The 15,148-nt window shown below is 39.6% G+C and overlaps 1 protein-coding gene across 1 annotated transcript; it reads left to right on the top strand.

The window, feature by feature from the left end:
* Positions 1 to 6,860: 6,860 nt before the first annotated feature.
* On the top strand, positions 6,861 to 8,804 carry LOC105019795 (5-beta-cholestane-3-alpha,7-alpha-diol 12-alpha-hydroxylase). The gene has a single exon (XM_010886222.5). The coding sequence runs from the start codon at positions 6,883 to 6,885 to the stop codon at positions 8,419 to 8,421; it is 1,539 nt and encodes a 512-aa protein (XP_010884524.4). The 5' UTR covers positions 6,861 to 6,882; the 3' UTR covers positions 8,422 to 8,804.
* The last annotated feature ends 6,344 nt before the right edge of the window (positions 8,805 to 15,148 follow it).

The following is a 15,148-nucleotide window of genomic DNA, read 5'->3' as shown; positions in this document are numbered from 1 at the left end:
ATTTAGCTTGTGTGTCTCAGACACACAGGGAACAGGACACAGACTGACAACGCACACACATACTGAGGAACTTCAAGCTGAAGACATAAAGCCCAAATATGACGCTTGTGCTGCATGTACACATAGGTATAGAAGGTATAGAACATAAATTGGACCAATGGCACACTGCTTGGCTACCTTTACGCCCCCACTTTTTAGGCGTGTTTGAAGTACAAATAATGCCGTTATGACATTTCATGTTCAGACATTGTGCGGCGACACTTGCCTCCAAAAGCTTTTGTAATAAACAGAATATGCGGTACGGTAATTGACCTGACTCCTGGTGTGTTATTCTCCTTTCCAACAAACCAACTCAGGGAAGTGTTAGACTTCAACAGTAGCTACACTTCATTTTCTCCAATCCTGACATGTTGGCTGCCATTTTTGTTGTTGGTCTTTTTTGTGTTAGCAAGTGGAACCGCTCATACGCCTCTATCTTGGTTCCATGGGTCACGTGACCCATTCATTTTTACAATAGACGTGTATCAAGTGAACGGTCACCTTCAAATCTCAGAAATCACTATTGCATAATGTTGATTTATTGGTTACCCGACTGTGGTATCCAATAAATTAAGTGAAGGATACCCGACTGTGTACCTTTCGGAGAGTGAGTGGGAAAATTAACTACTTATTCCATCAAACATTGCGTTCTGTAGTGTCCAACCACTACAGAACGCAACTTCTGGTAACTGTTAGTGGTCATTTTGATCCGGATACTACGAGTAAGGAATGTACTGAGATCCTAGTACCGCTCAGATTTTCCTCAATTTGTTCCAGCACATACTTTCCACAGATCCGGTCTGCTGCGTGTGACTTGTCTTTTTCCATTACTGGGTTTGCTTTGCTCTGTAAACATTCCACTAGAAGCAATCAAAGTTCATAAAGGCACTTCTTCTTGCAGTATCAACAAGATTGTGAAAGTTTTAGCTTTTATAGCTAATGATATGCTTTATTCGCGTCGATTTGCCAACCGGATCCATGACTCTCGCGGGCCCCAATGACATTAATATTGTAACACCCCTGGCCATGATGCTAAACCAGGAGTCGGAGTCAGAGGTAAAGAACACTGGGTAGAATTAATTAACCCTAACAAAGACAGCTGTGTGGCCACTGTCTACAATAATATCAGTTAACACCATAGACACTTGACAAACTCTCTTCTAGATCTGTAGCTAGCTCAACAAGTATCTCACGTTACGGTTCTCTGTCACACACAGGAGTTGAGCCACAAGAGAGAGAGATGCCTGCCAAAACCCCACCTTATATAAGCTATGGCCAGAGACCCCTGGACACGCTCCTGCTGTCCCCAAGCCCCCAGAGATGCCCTCCTCGCTGCGGGACGTCCCACCCGGTAAAACAGCTCCACCTAACTGTAAGAACCTGCCCCCTAATGAAACATAATTGAACAACTTAGAACAGCACATTAAATGAACACAGTTTCGCCACAATATATTTAATATCTCTATGGCTCAAAACAATGGATATTTTACTTTAAATTCCAGAACCTCACATTCCGGGTCTATTGTATTGTTCTGCTGGCTGTGGATTTCTACATGTTCATTTGCTTTATACATGGTACTGTACTCCAGCCGTGCTCCGATCAAGACTGTATTCGCATGATAATAGATTGAGCCAGGAACATTATAAATACATTTTTATAACAGATAATTGGACGCTGGTTACAATACTTAATATAGTTTGTTGATTGTCATGATATACACATCAAGTTATACATCGAGCCTTTGCTTAAGTAAAATATACAGTTTTATCATTCAACTGAACGATTGTTTCGTTAATTTCAAGGGCTGGCAGCGGGTTAGTATTACATTCGAAAAGAAAAATGCATTACTGACTCAAATTAACTACATTACTCGAAAGTAATTTTTACTGAACGACCCAGTAAAAAGAGCCACATTACTAGTCACAACAACACTTAAATTCAAACGGACACAGAGAAGCGCGGCGCCACAGCAGAAGGGGAGATTTAATGTGTGCGTGGGATCGATGGCAGCCACAGCCAATCAGAGGGGCCCACAAGGACATTTGGCCTATCACTGAAAAAAATTATTGCAAGCAGAATAAAATGTATTATACATTTTTTGTTGATGATTTGCTATATACTATTTGGCATGCAAGCACATTTATTTATATAGCACAATTCATACATACAAGCAATTCAATGTGTCTGCCACTCAGAGGAAGAAAGACTTGCAGGAATTATAAAAATAAATATAATATGTTTAAAACAACAAAATGTCTTACATAAGTAATTTGTTTTGGTCAGATGCTCATACATTTTGAGATCCACACATGGCATGGATTCCTGTTAATTATCTTTTTTTTTTTTGCCAAAGTAGGCCTGAGTGGAGGAAGTCTCACATTCTGTTCCAGCATGAGTTAGTGAAATGCGATTTAGCATTATCTCAGTAATGGGTGCCATTTTATATATAACAGACATAAAATAAAGGACAACTGTGACTGTATTTGACATGACAAGATTGAACAAATATAATCAGCTCAATAAAAATAACATTCTCTACATCCTTTGTTCAATATATAACATTGTATAAAAAAAAAAAGATCTGTGCATTTGCCACCAACCGGACACACTCTCTAAATTTAGGAATGTTAACTCCTACTATATGTTGACTGACATTCTTTACAGCATGTTGTGCAAAAACCCCAGTGAGAACCACCTGAACCACTTAGAAACACATTATTCTTTGTATCTTGCCAATATACCCCTTCCCTGTTTGTACAGATACGTATAGTAATAAAATGTTATACAACATAAACTTGTGTATAGAGTGACTGTAATTCATTTAATTACACTGGTATGGTTAACATGGATTAATGTGTATTGTTCTGTTGTGCCAAGTTGTTCCTGTATTGGAATATTATCTCTGAACTGCTTTTAGCTCTATTCCTCCAATCTGGACTGACTTGGTGTCTGTGTTGTCAGAGCACTCTAGTGAATACTCAGTGGATCTTCTGCATCTTTCCCCACACAATTTAGCAAAGCACATTCTCCAAACACTCTTGTTTACAAAGGAATACACAATAGGGTTTATAAAAGCATGGCTATAAGCCATAACCTCTGTAACCTGAACAGCCACATACAGATGCAGGGCTGTAAAACAACTGGAGATTACATGCAAGTTTTGCAAGAAATGTAAAAAAGTCACAAAGTTGTATGGGAACCAGAGCATGAAAAACACAACTATCATCACCAATTTCCGACCCTTATATCTCTCTCCCACTTTGAACTTTGCTATGGCACACTGGACTTGCAGGTAGCAGAACAACATGATCAGGAATGGCATGAGAAACCCAAAGATGTTCAACTGAATCTTAATGAGGATCTTCCATGGAGGCATGTGGTCCTGTCCAAAATCGTAAGAGCAAACCTTCTTACTGTGAATCTCTTGTTCCTTTACAAAGGTCCAATGTGGGGCTGCTGCTAAGATGGAGAGGCTCCATACCACAATGCACACCAACGTGTTGTTTATGGGTGTAAAGTGTCTATTGGAGAAGTTCCCTACTACACTTAAATATCTATCCACACTTATGCAGGTGATGAACAGAATGCTACTATACAAAGTGGTGATGTAAGTCACAGTAATCGTCTTGCACATATTATTGCCAAATATCCATTCCTTGTAGGCATGCACTGCCCAAAAAGGGAGTGTTATTACAAACAAAATATCAGAAATGGCTATATTTATAGGAACAGTTTTTTTCTGATGTTTGGACTTTATTAAAGTTTTAATAAAAATAATATTTATTGGAATGCTGAGAATGCAGATAATGACATAAGATATGGGTAGAAAAGTCCTTCCAAATTCTTTAGGCTTGTGAATTGTCACGAGTCCAAAACCGTCCAGTGGTTCACCTCCATATTCATAATAATAATCATAGACAACAATTTGTTCAGTGATGTTTTCTTGAATTGATGAAGATTCCATTATCTGTTTGTGTATTCAAAGATAAAGGTGCAGGACATGTCATATGTATTAGCATCAAGAATGAAAATAACTTTTCTTTATAATCGAAAATGTATTAGAGTAGACTTACCTCTGGAAAAAAAGATTCCAGTTTTTAGAGATAAAAGTTATTTCCTAGCACACTACCACTATTGGAGAAGTACTTTGACAGAGTCAGCAACATTCCTCTGTTTCCTGGTTCTGTGTAAAAAACAATGAAACGGAAAGTCTGTCTTCTTTCTATTGAAAAATATTATTCAAAGCAAATGCAGAGGAGATAGACCTCCACCCACAGAAAATGCTTTCTTTTTTCAAGACTGGGAGGGACAAAGGGCTACACAAAAAGGACTGAAGAAAATCCTATAAAATCAAATACAGAAAACTTGGTTGTGTAATGTTGTTTAAACAGGATGTTAAAGAAAGGTTAAATTAGGTTCCAAATGGAGGAGGCTCATAACCCTCAATTAACACATAAAAATGAAACATGAATCGTAAACATGGAAGGCGTGCTACGATAATAAAAAATTGAAAGCTATCACAAACTCTTGAAAGGTCTTAGTATTTCAGTGATATACTAAGGGAGGAGTGCTGCGTTCGTTGTGATTGGGATCTGGAGGATCTTGGGTTCTGTCGTCCTGGTGATGTGGTTGAGAGATCGAATTGTAAACAGACCTTACAGATGTGGCAACGATTGAAAACTCGTCTCCTCTGCCACGTCCCCTTGTACCTTGTTATGACAACAGCATTTTCCACAATTACAAATATTATTCTAGGGCGAGAGCAAGCTATCGTCACATAGCTTATTGAGGTTAAAGTTCACGCTCACCTCGATGACATTAAATGCTGAAGAACAGAAGCTGTGTATGTATGGTGGCTATAGGAAATAGTTCGGTAGTGCCAGTTTGAATTCAGCCATTCCACCGTTATTTAGTCAGAATACAGTTTTTAAAATGTTGGCGCAACAGATTACAGAATGTAGTTTTGACGTATTTTGGAGTTGTTTTCTGCTTGCACTGCAGCTTTAGTATAGTGGTACGCACCGTTTCCATTCATGAATTTGGACAATGCTAATAATGCTAATTATGGACTGGGACAGTGCTGAATAATGGATATTTTTTACAAAAATGACTATGTGCCATCGGGAAGAACTCAGGATAAGTGGGCATCAACACAAATGTGATTTTTGGATGTACTATCCCTTTAATTATAATTTTTTAAATATAGTATTTGGATTATATAGCCTTTTTGTACTTACTTTTTGCTGATATTGTTATCTTGACAAATAAAATAATGAAAGTACACATTCATACAAGTCCTGTAATTGCGCTGCACTAGTGTGCAAGTGAGCATGGAGCAGGATGAATGAATACTGTTGCATGCCCTGCGTTGAATGTCGATTGCCTTGCAATAGAATAAACTGGATTCACACTTCCAGTCCTACTGTATTTAGGCTAAGTATATTCCCAAACTTACTTGCACTTGTTTGGTGTGCAAAAATATAGACTACATCATTTAATGATGAGCTGCCACCATAAGGAACAGGCAGAATAATGATGCAGCAGAGTAATATCGTAGGCAGAATAATGATGCAGCAGAGTAATATCGTAGGCAGAATAATGATGCAGCAGAGTAATATCGTAGGCAGAATAATGATGCAGCAGAGTAATATCGTAGGCAGAATAATGATGCAGCAGAGTAATATCGTAGGCAGAATAATGATGCAGCAGAGTAATATCGTAATCTCGACGAGGTTAACGGCATAAATGCCTATCGATTAACAAAATTGTGGGGGCACACATTTTACCAGTGGGGCAAGACCTTGACCATGAGCTCCTGCATCTAATTGGAGAAAGGTATGTGGGCCTCAAAGGTTTACCTGGGAACAGAAGTTGAGAAAGAGTGGAATGTAGTTGATAATCGTTCATTCAGTATTGCTTTAAACAATTACCTCAATTAAGGGAGAGATATTTATTTTATTTTGAATGTAAGATCAAGGTCATGAACAATAATAGTGTTTTCATAGCCTTTTTTGCTCTGACAAAAGGTGCCAATAGTCCTCAAGGGAAATGTATCTTTTGGTTGATCCACTAAAAAGGTAATAAATCCTTGAGAGGTTCCCTGTCCATGTGATGCATGTTTTCATGATCACCTAATCTCGCTGTTGGTTTAAACAAGCTGAAACATGTCCTGGCCATGTACCATCTCAGTGAGCCATTACAATGCTTTTCCTTGTTGATTTCCCAAAAAGTCAACCTTAAACATTCCCACATGCACTAAAAATCTACTTAGGTATTTTACATTGATACACATGATCTACATTCATAATATTTATTTTCCTATCACCAACAGACATTGCCGTTACTACCTGTATTAAACCATTTATTTAAATGCTTTTTTTATAAACATTTGACCCCCAATAATCCAACCCTGGCATGGCCCTCCTGCAAGTCTCTTCAGCTAAAAAATACTTCATACATTTCAGCAACAAACACACACACAACATTGGTGCCATGTCCTCTAAACATATACACATTCTAGACATCTAATCAGAATATCAAACCTTAGCTTGAAACGTTAGTGTCTGAAACTCAAAAATGAAAACACTATTTATGTCATTGCTGAAACTCAACATGTAGAATACTACAGTGACTCCCACTGTAATAGAGAAATCAGAGAACTATGGTATATGTTTATTGTAAGCCAAATATATTTTAGTCTTGCCCCCATGCCGAGTGTGTGATAGGGCTGAAATACTAGTGACTTTCACAGGGCTTACGGTAGGGGGAGGAGCATGGCTGTAATAAAAAAAGGAATGTAGTAAGGAACACATTTTCTTTGAGAGAACGAGGAGGAAAAGGCCATGGGCTTTTTACTGCCGATACTTATTGCCCTGCTAGCCTCTGTCCTGGGTGGGCTTTATCTCCTGGGGGCCTTCAGACAGCGTCGTCCTGGGGAACCCCCCCTGGACCGAGGCCCCCTTCCCTGGCTTGGACACGTCCTAGAGTTTCGCAGAGACACAGCAAAGTTTCTGGAGAGGATGAAGAGAAAGCATGGGGATATTTTCACTGTGCAACTGGGAGGATATTACTTTACATTCCTCATGGACCCACTGTCATTTGGGGCGGTTGTGAAGGAGCCCCGAACAAACCTGGACTTCACCAAGTTTGCAGAGCAGCTAGTGAAAAAAGTGTTTGGCTACCACCCCATGGAGAATGACCACAAGTTTCTACAGGCCTCCAGCAACAAGCATCTGATGGGGGACGGTTTAGTGGTCTTGACCCAAGCCATGATGACCAACTTACAGAATCTGATGCTGCAGAGCAAAGAAACTAGAGAAAATAACCAAAAGACCTGGAATGAGGACGGTCTGTTTCACTACAGCTACAACATTGTCTTCAGGGCAGGTTACCTGTCTCTGTTCGGTAATGAGACACCTAAATCTACAGAGAGTCTGGAAAAAGCAATAGACATTGACAGAAAGAAGTCTCAAGAGCTCTTCTATGAGTTTCGTAAGTACGATCAGCTCTTCCCCAGACTGGCATATGGGGTCCTGCCTCCAGGGAAGAAAAGAGAGGCAGAGAGGCTTAAAAGGTTGTTCTGGAACATGCTGTCAGTACATAAATTGAAGACCAGGGAAAATGTCAGCGGCTGGGTACGTGAGCAGCAGCAGGAGCGGGAGGAGCACGGCATGGAAGAATTCATGCAGGACAGATTCATGTTTCTTCTCCTCTGGGCCTCACAGGGCAACACAGGCCCTGCTGCCTTCTGGCTCCTCCTCTATCTCATGAAGCACCCGGACGCCATGAGGGCTGTGCAGCAGGAGGCGGAGAAAGTCCTGAAGGAGACAGGCCAGGAGGTGAAGCATGGCGGCCCATTAGTTGACCTGACCAGAGACATGCTGCTAAAGACGCCCATCCTGGACAGTGCCGTGGAAGAGACCCTCCGCCTCACTGTCGCCCCTGTCCTCACCAGGGCCGTACTCAAGGACATGTCACTCAAGCTGGCTGATGGAAATGAGTACTGGCTCAGAGAAGGAGACAGAGTAGCCATGTTTCCCTATACTGCCGTTCAGATGGATCCGGATGTCCACCAAGACCCAGTCCCATTCAAGTATGATCGCTTCCTGACCGCAGACGGTGCAAAAAAAACTGATTTTTACAAAGGTGGAAAAAAACTGAAGTACTACAATATGCCGTGGGGTGCTGGACACACCATGTGCCCCGGGCGCTTCTTTGCCACTAATGAGCTGAAACAGTTTGTCTTTCTCATGCTCATATATTTTGACTTTGAGCTCAAAAACCCAGATGAAAAGATTCCTGATATTGACATCAATCGTTGGGGATTTGGGTCCATGCAGCCAACTAAAGATGTCCAGTTTAGGTACAGACTCAAGTTTTAAAAACTGAGACTGACAGGAGCCAGCCTGTGATAACTTTCAAAGATAACATCAATCTAATGTGTTTAATCTGCTGTAGATTATTATAAATGATCTTCAGAACCGGAACTTTATTTAGAAGAAACACTGTACAGCAAACATGGTAATTCATTACAATACTAGATACACTATTCCTAAAAAATTTAATAAATGCATGTAATCATTAACTTTGTAAACCTTTAAAAGAATTTCAAATAAATATTTTGCTTTACAGTGAATTTGTAGGAAAGCAGACATTTCACATCTGAAAGCTGACACGAGCACCATAAAGCTGATGAGTAGAAATATAAAAAAAATGTTTTCATAATTGAAAACACATGTTAAAACCAACTCCATGTAAAGGTTGATTGATATTGAAAGATCTTGTTGTGTACAGTATTTATGCTCAATCTATTAAATTTATTAGAATTTTGTTACAAATAGTAATATGTTTATTCAAAATATATTTTTAAATTTTTTGCCGCGGTACGTTTTGGGAATCCTGCCATACATTAACAGCACACACCTGTCTATATAAGCGGCTATTGTTTACAATGCATATCAGAGAAAAAAACAAGCATTGAGGTTGAAGAATTGTCCATAGAGCTCCAAGACAAGATTATGTCGACATCTGTAAGACATCTCGGCATTATCCTCGACCCTGATCTCTCCTTTGATGAACATATAAAATATGTCGCAAGAGTTGCTTATTTTCATCTTTGAAACATTGCAAAAAGTTGAAACGTTCTATCAAAAACTGATGTTTCTACATCCATGCTTCCGTTACTTCTAGACTAGATTTCTACAACCCTCTTCTTTCCGGTTACCCTGACAAATCAATAAATAAACTTCAATTAGTGCTGCACACGGCTGCTAGAATCCTAACTAGAAAACAAAAAATGTGAACACATTACTCCTGTACTAGCGTCCTTACGCCTGTTAGGGTTAGGGCTGGTTTTATGGTTTTATTGTTTACCTATAAATCAATATATTGACTTGCTCCTACTTACCTTGCTGAAATGATCCAGCCATACATACCTACACATAACCTACGATCGCAAGATGCAGGCCTTTTAATTGTACCTAGATTTTCTAAACAAACAGCCGGAGGCAGGGCCTTTTCTCATAGAGCTCCACTACTGTGGAACGATCTGCCAATTAAGGTTAGAAATGCAAACTCAGTGCAAACTTTCAAGTGTCTAAAAACTCATCTATACAGCACGGTTTATGATTAGGTGTAGCCTGGCCCAGGGGCGTGAAGGTGACCATATGGCTTGATATTGTCCACCCTTGCTGTCATGCCAGGTGGGCTCTCGTCGCCACTGGGATGCCCTCCCTCCAATGCCTTTCGGGGGAGGAGTCACTGGCTTGTTATTGTCTCTCTGTTGCGCACTTGTGCAATTGGGCTGTACTCTGCTGGCAATACTCAGCCCTCATTCAGGGTGGTTGCAGTTGGGGGGTGTCCCTTTGGTTGATGCTTGGCAATGTGGGTGGATTGATTTCCTGCCTGTTGGGCACTGTCCGGGGCCTCTGGATTTAACCCACATTCATTTATTAATTATTTCAATTGGACTCTTAATATCTCACCTGGCACAGCCAGAAGAGGACTGGTCACCCCTCTGAGCCTGGGTCCTCTCTAGGTTTCTTCCTAAATTTCAGCCTTCTTAGGGAGTTTTTCCTAGCCACTGAAATACATCACTACTGTTGTTTGCTCCTTGGGGTTTAAGGCCGGGTGTTTCTGTAAAAGCACTTTGTGACAACTGCTGTTGTAAAAAGGGCTTTAAAAATGTATTTGATTGATAAAAAAAATTAAGAATAGAATTTCATAACATACACTAATTTGTTTAGTATTATTTTAAATATTCTTTAGCGTTCAAAATACTTTGAAAAGCCAGGGCTCAAAATATGACTCATTGTTTGATTTCTGATTGTTTTTTTATTCAGTTTTTCTCAATGTCATGAAGCGTGCCACTTCTTGAGTTAACTGTATTATGTCAATATATTATCCTTAGCGCAGGAAACCGCAATAAACGTTACCCAGTGTACTTGCAACAAAAACAGTTAAATGATCCACACTTTGTTGACAGAACATTGGGCAACAATAAAAGTTAAATAGCTACTTGTCAAGTCAAGATCGTTTTAATAAATAATAATAACTTTTTGTATAGCGTTTTCACAAAGTGCGTAATAAACAATAACAATAGAAACAGAAATACATTAAAATAATAATAAGCATTAAAAATAAACATATTACAATAAATAAAGTAAGTTAAAAGAATAAACAAAATATAAAAATCCAATGATAAAACATTCCTCTTATCTTGTAAAAAAAAATTCAGAAAACATTTACAATGATGTAGCAATATACTGACGTGGGTATCTCTGACATTTTGTGATAGGCTGTTCCAGAGTCTACTGTAGGGGCCCATATAGCAAAGGCCTCGTTCCCTTTATTTTTCAGTCTAGACTCCAGGACAGCAAGAAGTCCCTTTTCAGCTGATCGGAGAGGCCTAACAGTACAGTATGGGTTTAGCATGTCACTAATGTAATCAGGTGCCAGACCATGTAGTGTCTTAAAAGTAATAAGTAGAATTTTAAAGTCTACTCTGAACTTCACCGGTAACCAATGTAGAGCTGCCAACACGGGTTATTTGAGACTGTGAGGGCTGGGTTTGCCTGCGTGTTTTTGTTTTGTTACGTTGTTTCTGTGCTGTCTTCAACGTACCTTGCTTTCCTGTATTGGTCTTCATTAGTTTCACCTGTGTTTCTGTTCATCCACTCCCTCTCTGTTGCTATTTAGTTCAGTCCTGTTTGTAGAGTCCTTAGTGAGGTATCATGTTTCGCCACTCTACTGAGCCCTTTCTCGTCTAGCCTTTTCAAGTGGTATCCCGTGAACCAGACCACTCCTGTCCATTTGATTCTGACCGACCCTTGCCTGGCCTGTTATTGTATTGGTGAAACATGTTTTGCTGACTAGCAGTTACAACTGTTGCTAGCACTGTTCCCTAATTGATTTCTGTATTTGGTGCTTGTGGTAGCGGTCTATTATGTCTATTGTACATTACAATGGTATTTTTTGCATTGGTAGGAATGTGCACTTATGTAGTTATCTGTGTAATACCTCCTAATATTTGTATATTGATTCATGTTCGTATCTCTGTAACATTGCAGTTTTACAAAAAGAAAAGTAAAAAGAGGAAACAAGAAGAATCCAGTAGTGCAAGAAAGGTCAAGTCTTGTGTTCCTTGGAAAATCTTGTCTAGCTTCGCACAAGATTACGCGCTGCCAGGGCTGTACAAACATAGCGCTCCAGGCTTGAATCCTCTACCCTGTCCATGTGTTCATAACAGAAACCTTGATATAGTCCTTGTAAGAAGTCTGGCAGCAGAATTCTGTACAACTTGGAGTTTACCTAGGGACTTATTGTTGAGGCATGTAAACGAAACATTACAGTAGTCAAGGTGAGATGAAATAAAAGCATGTGTCATTTTCTCAATGTCCTCAAAAGATAAAACCAATCTTACTTTGGCAATGTTTCTAAGTTGGTAAAAGCATGACTGAAGCAGTTTTTGCCCCAGGAAAACAGGATTTGCCCCAGGCTGGAACCTTGTGGAACACCACATATGACAGGCACAGAGGAAGACATACAGTATCTCACAAAAGTGAGTACACCCCTCACATTTTTGCCTACATTCAAGCATGGTGGTTGGTGTTGTTCACTTAGGGGTGTACTCACTTTTGTTGTCAGTGGTTTAGACATTAATGTATGTTGAATTATTTAAAGGGGACAGCAAATGTACACTGTTATACAAGCTGTACACTCACTCCTTTACATTGTAGCAAAGTGTTATTTCTTCAGTGTTGTCACATGAAAAGATATAATAAAATATTTTCTAAGGCTAAAAATGTGTCATGGGTATGAATACTTTTGGGCTTAACTGTATACTGTATGCGGGCCTCCATCTGAATAGTTTTCTGAACAATATTACCTCTATTTGTTAGATTTATCTGATATTATGAGTTTAAGATCCATTTAAGATCAATTTCATACACCGATGACCATTAAATGTGCATGTCTTTGGATTATTTAGTCTTCATTCTTTTATTTGATTAATGTGCATCAGCTGGCTTACTTCTGAGAAACAAAACTCAAATCCAAATCTTAGAATCTCTATGCATACGTGATGCATAATGTTTGTTTTATGACCTGATCTCACTGTAGTCTGAAACCAGTGAAACCAGTTAGGTCCTGGCCATGTGCCATCTCAGTGAGCCATCACAATGCTCTTGCTCACTAATTTCTCACAAAAAAATTACCTAAAAATGTTCCACATGTACTTTAAATATATAGGGCCTTATATAAGTATTGGGACAGTAAAGTCCAATTTGCTACTTTACTGTAGACTCAAACCATATGACAAAATAATTAAAATATACATTTGTGACAAAAGTACAGAATGTCGTATTTTATGTCCATTTCAAAACGTATGTGTTTTGAAAGAGTAACAACAAAGTTCCTGTACAGTTTTGGAACAGAGTTTAATATGAGAAGGGGAACCTTTATCCAAGTGATGGAAAGGAAAAAGCGTGGTGATCTAAAGGAAATTCAGATGATCCAAAGCATAACATCATATGTGAAGCATGGTGGAAGTAGTGTCATATCATAAACATGGCTGCTTCTGTAATGGGCTCACTTATCTTTGCAGGTGATTAAATAAGATTAAACAAACCGGTTCTACACCAGTCTATAAACTCGCCTACAACTTAACATCAAGCATTATGTAACATAAACCATTGTAATGGGCATGAATACTACTTAGTCTTCTAGCGTAACTGAAGATGACAGCAGCAGAATGAATTCAGAAATGAATAGAATCGTTGTGGCTGTGTATATAAAAGCAAATGCCACCAGACTGATTGGGCGGTGCTTTACAATGCAATAGCACTATGACCCAACACACACTGCAAACGCATTTTCCTGGACTTCATCCAGGAAAATCAATGGAAAGTATTAGACTGGACAAAACAATCTCCGGATATAATTCTGATTTAATATGCAATTATACGGAGCCCCGGAGGTGACATGGAAGGAAAAACAATTGTAAAGTTTTTTTCAATTACCATACGGTATATTCCGTTTATTACAGAATGTCTGAAGATCAACAGTCACATGAGCATTATTTATACTTCAAACACGCCTAAAAGTGGGGGGTTGAGATAGCCAAGCATGTGTGCCATTGGTCCAATTTATGTTCTATACCTTGTGTGTAAATGCAACATAAACGTCATCTTTGCACTTTGTGGTTTCTGTCTTGAGTTCCCCCTGCCTAGACTAGTGTGGGTGTGTTGTTAATTCTGTCCCCGTTTCCTGTTCTTCTGACACAAGCTCAATCTGCTCTCTCTCCCCTGCAACAGCCTAAATAAGATTTCCTGTTTTCTACTTGCGACTTTCAGTTCCAGCATGCTACAGACATTCAACATTTTGCTTCAATGCTCACAACAATTTAACAGCTTAAACAGCAAACAAAAATGCAGCATGGAGACAGGTGGCCGAGATAGTTGGTGCTTCTGGTGTCAAAATTAGATATGTTAGCTGACTGGTGGCTACTTAATTTTAGCAAGCTGGTTTGCTAGCTAGCATTGCAGGTTGTAAGAATTCCATCAATGAGGCACATTAATTGTGTAGAGATATATAGTGTAAAAGTGTATTAAAATACGTTTCAATTCCAACTTTAACCATTGCAATAATATGACGTTCCTTCATACAATTTTGCTGTTCTCAAAGTTAATACACAACTTACCTGCTGTTATGATGCTGGTTCGCCCACAGACACGCCCACAAGTATGCTACAGGCGAAGCACTATGGGCGTTGCTAGCGTTGGCTATCCGAAACAAGCGTGCCACACAAGCCCTGAAAAGTGAAGCCAAAACGTCTCGATCGCCCCCTGGTGAGTGGTCCCAGTATAGGTCATAAACCCCGCCCTCCCCATGTTGTTCAATGGGACGCGAGACCAACTAAACAATTAAATTACCCTTCAAATATCCAAGGAGCCACTGAAGCGCCATCAGGCTTTTTTCGCGATCTTCGGAGGACTGAGGAGGTTGGAGCTTTACATTTAATCTCTAAATTTCTATAATTGATATAATTTCACATGGACATAATGGGTTGTTCTGCAGTACATTGTGCTAACCGATCTGGCATTTCCAATCGATCTTTGAATTTTTTTCGGTAAGTTAAATTTATAAGCTATTTAATTAGTAAATAAATGTAATGGGCTAGCTAACGTTAGCTAAAAGACAACAAGCCTCGTTAATAGCCATGTTAATAGCTAGCAGGTGATCGTTAGCTAGAAGTTACCAATTATTTTTGTATTAGGCCTATTCTAAATTAAGGTTAAACATGATGTAAGTTAGGCTATAACATATCGTCTAGGTTTAACAAGCAAAGGTTGTACTGTACTTGGACTTGCGATTGATTACGGTATGCGCATTCTGCGAGGGAGAGTGAGGGCAGGGCACAGGGGTGGGGCCGTTGATTTCGCGGCTTTACGGTTTTACTTCCTGCTTGCTACTGCGCATTACTACTGCGCAGAACTGGTCCCAAGATCGCTATCTGCGCAGGCGCAAGTCCAAGATGTCAGCGCCGTATCGGGACACTGGCGGCTTCAGTTTTCACCAATGGAAAAGAGCGAAAGGGCGTCATCCATTTTT

This window comes from Esox lucius, chromosome 3 (assembly GCF_011004845.1).
Source record: "Esox lucius isolate fEsoLuc1 chromosome 3, fEsoLuc1.pri, whole genome shotgun sequence".
Taxonomy (NCBI): domain Eukaryota; kingdom Metazoa; phylum Chordata; class Actinopteri; order Esociformes; family Esocidae; genus Esox; species Esox lucius.
Note: the sequence above shows the minus strand (reverse complement) of the source record. Positions and strands in the feature narration are given on the sequence as shown.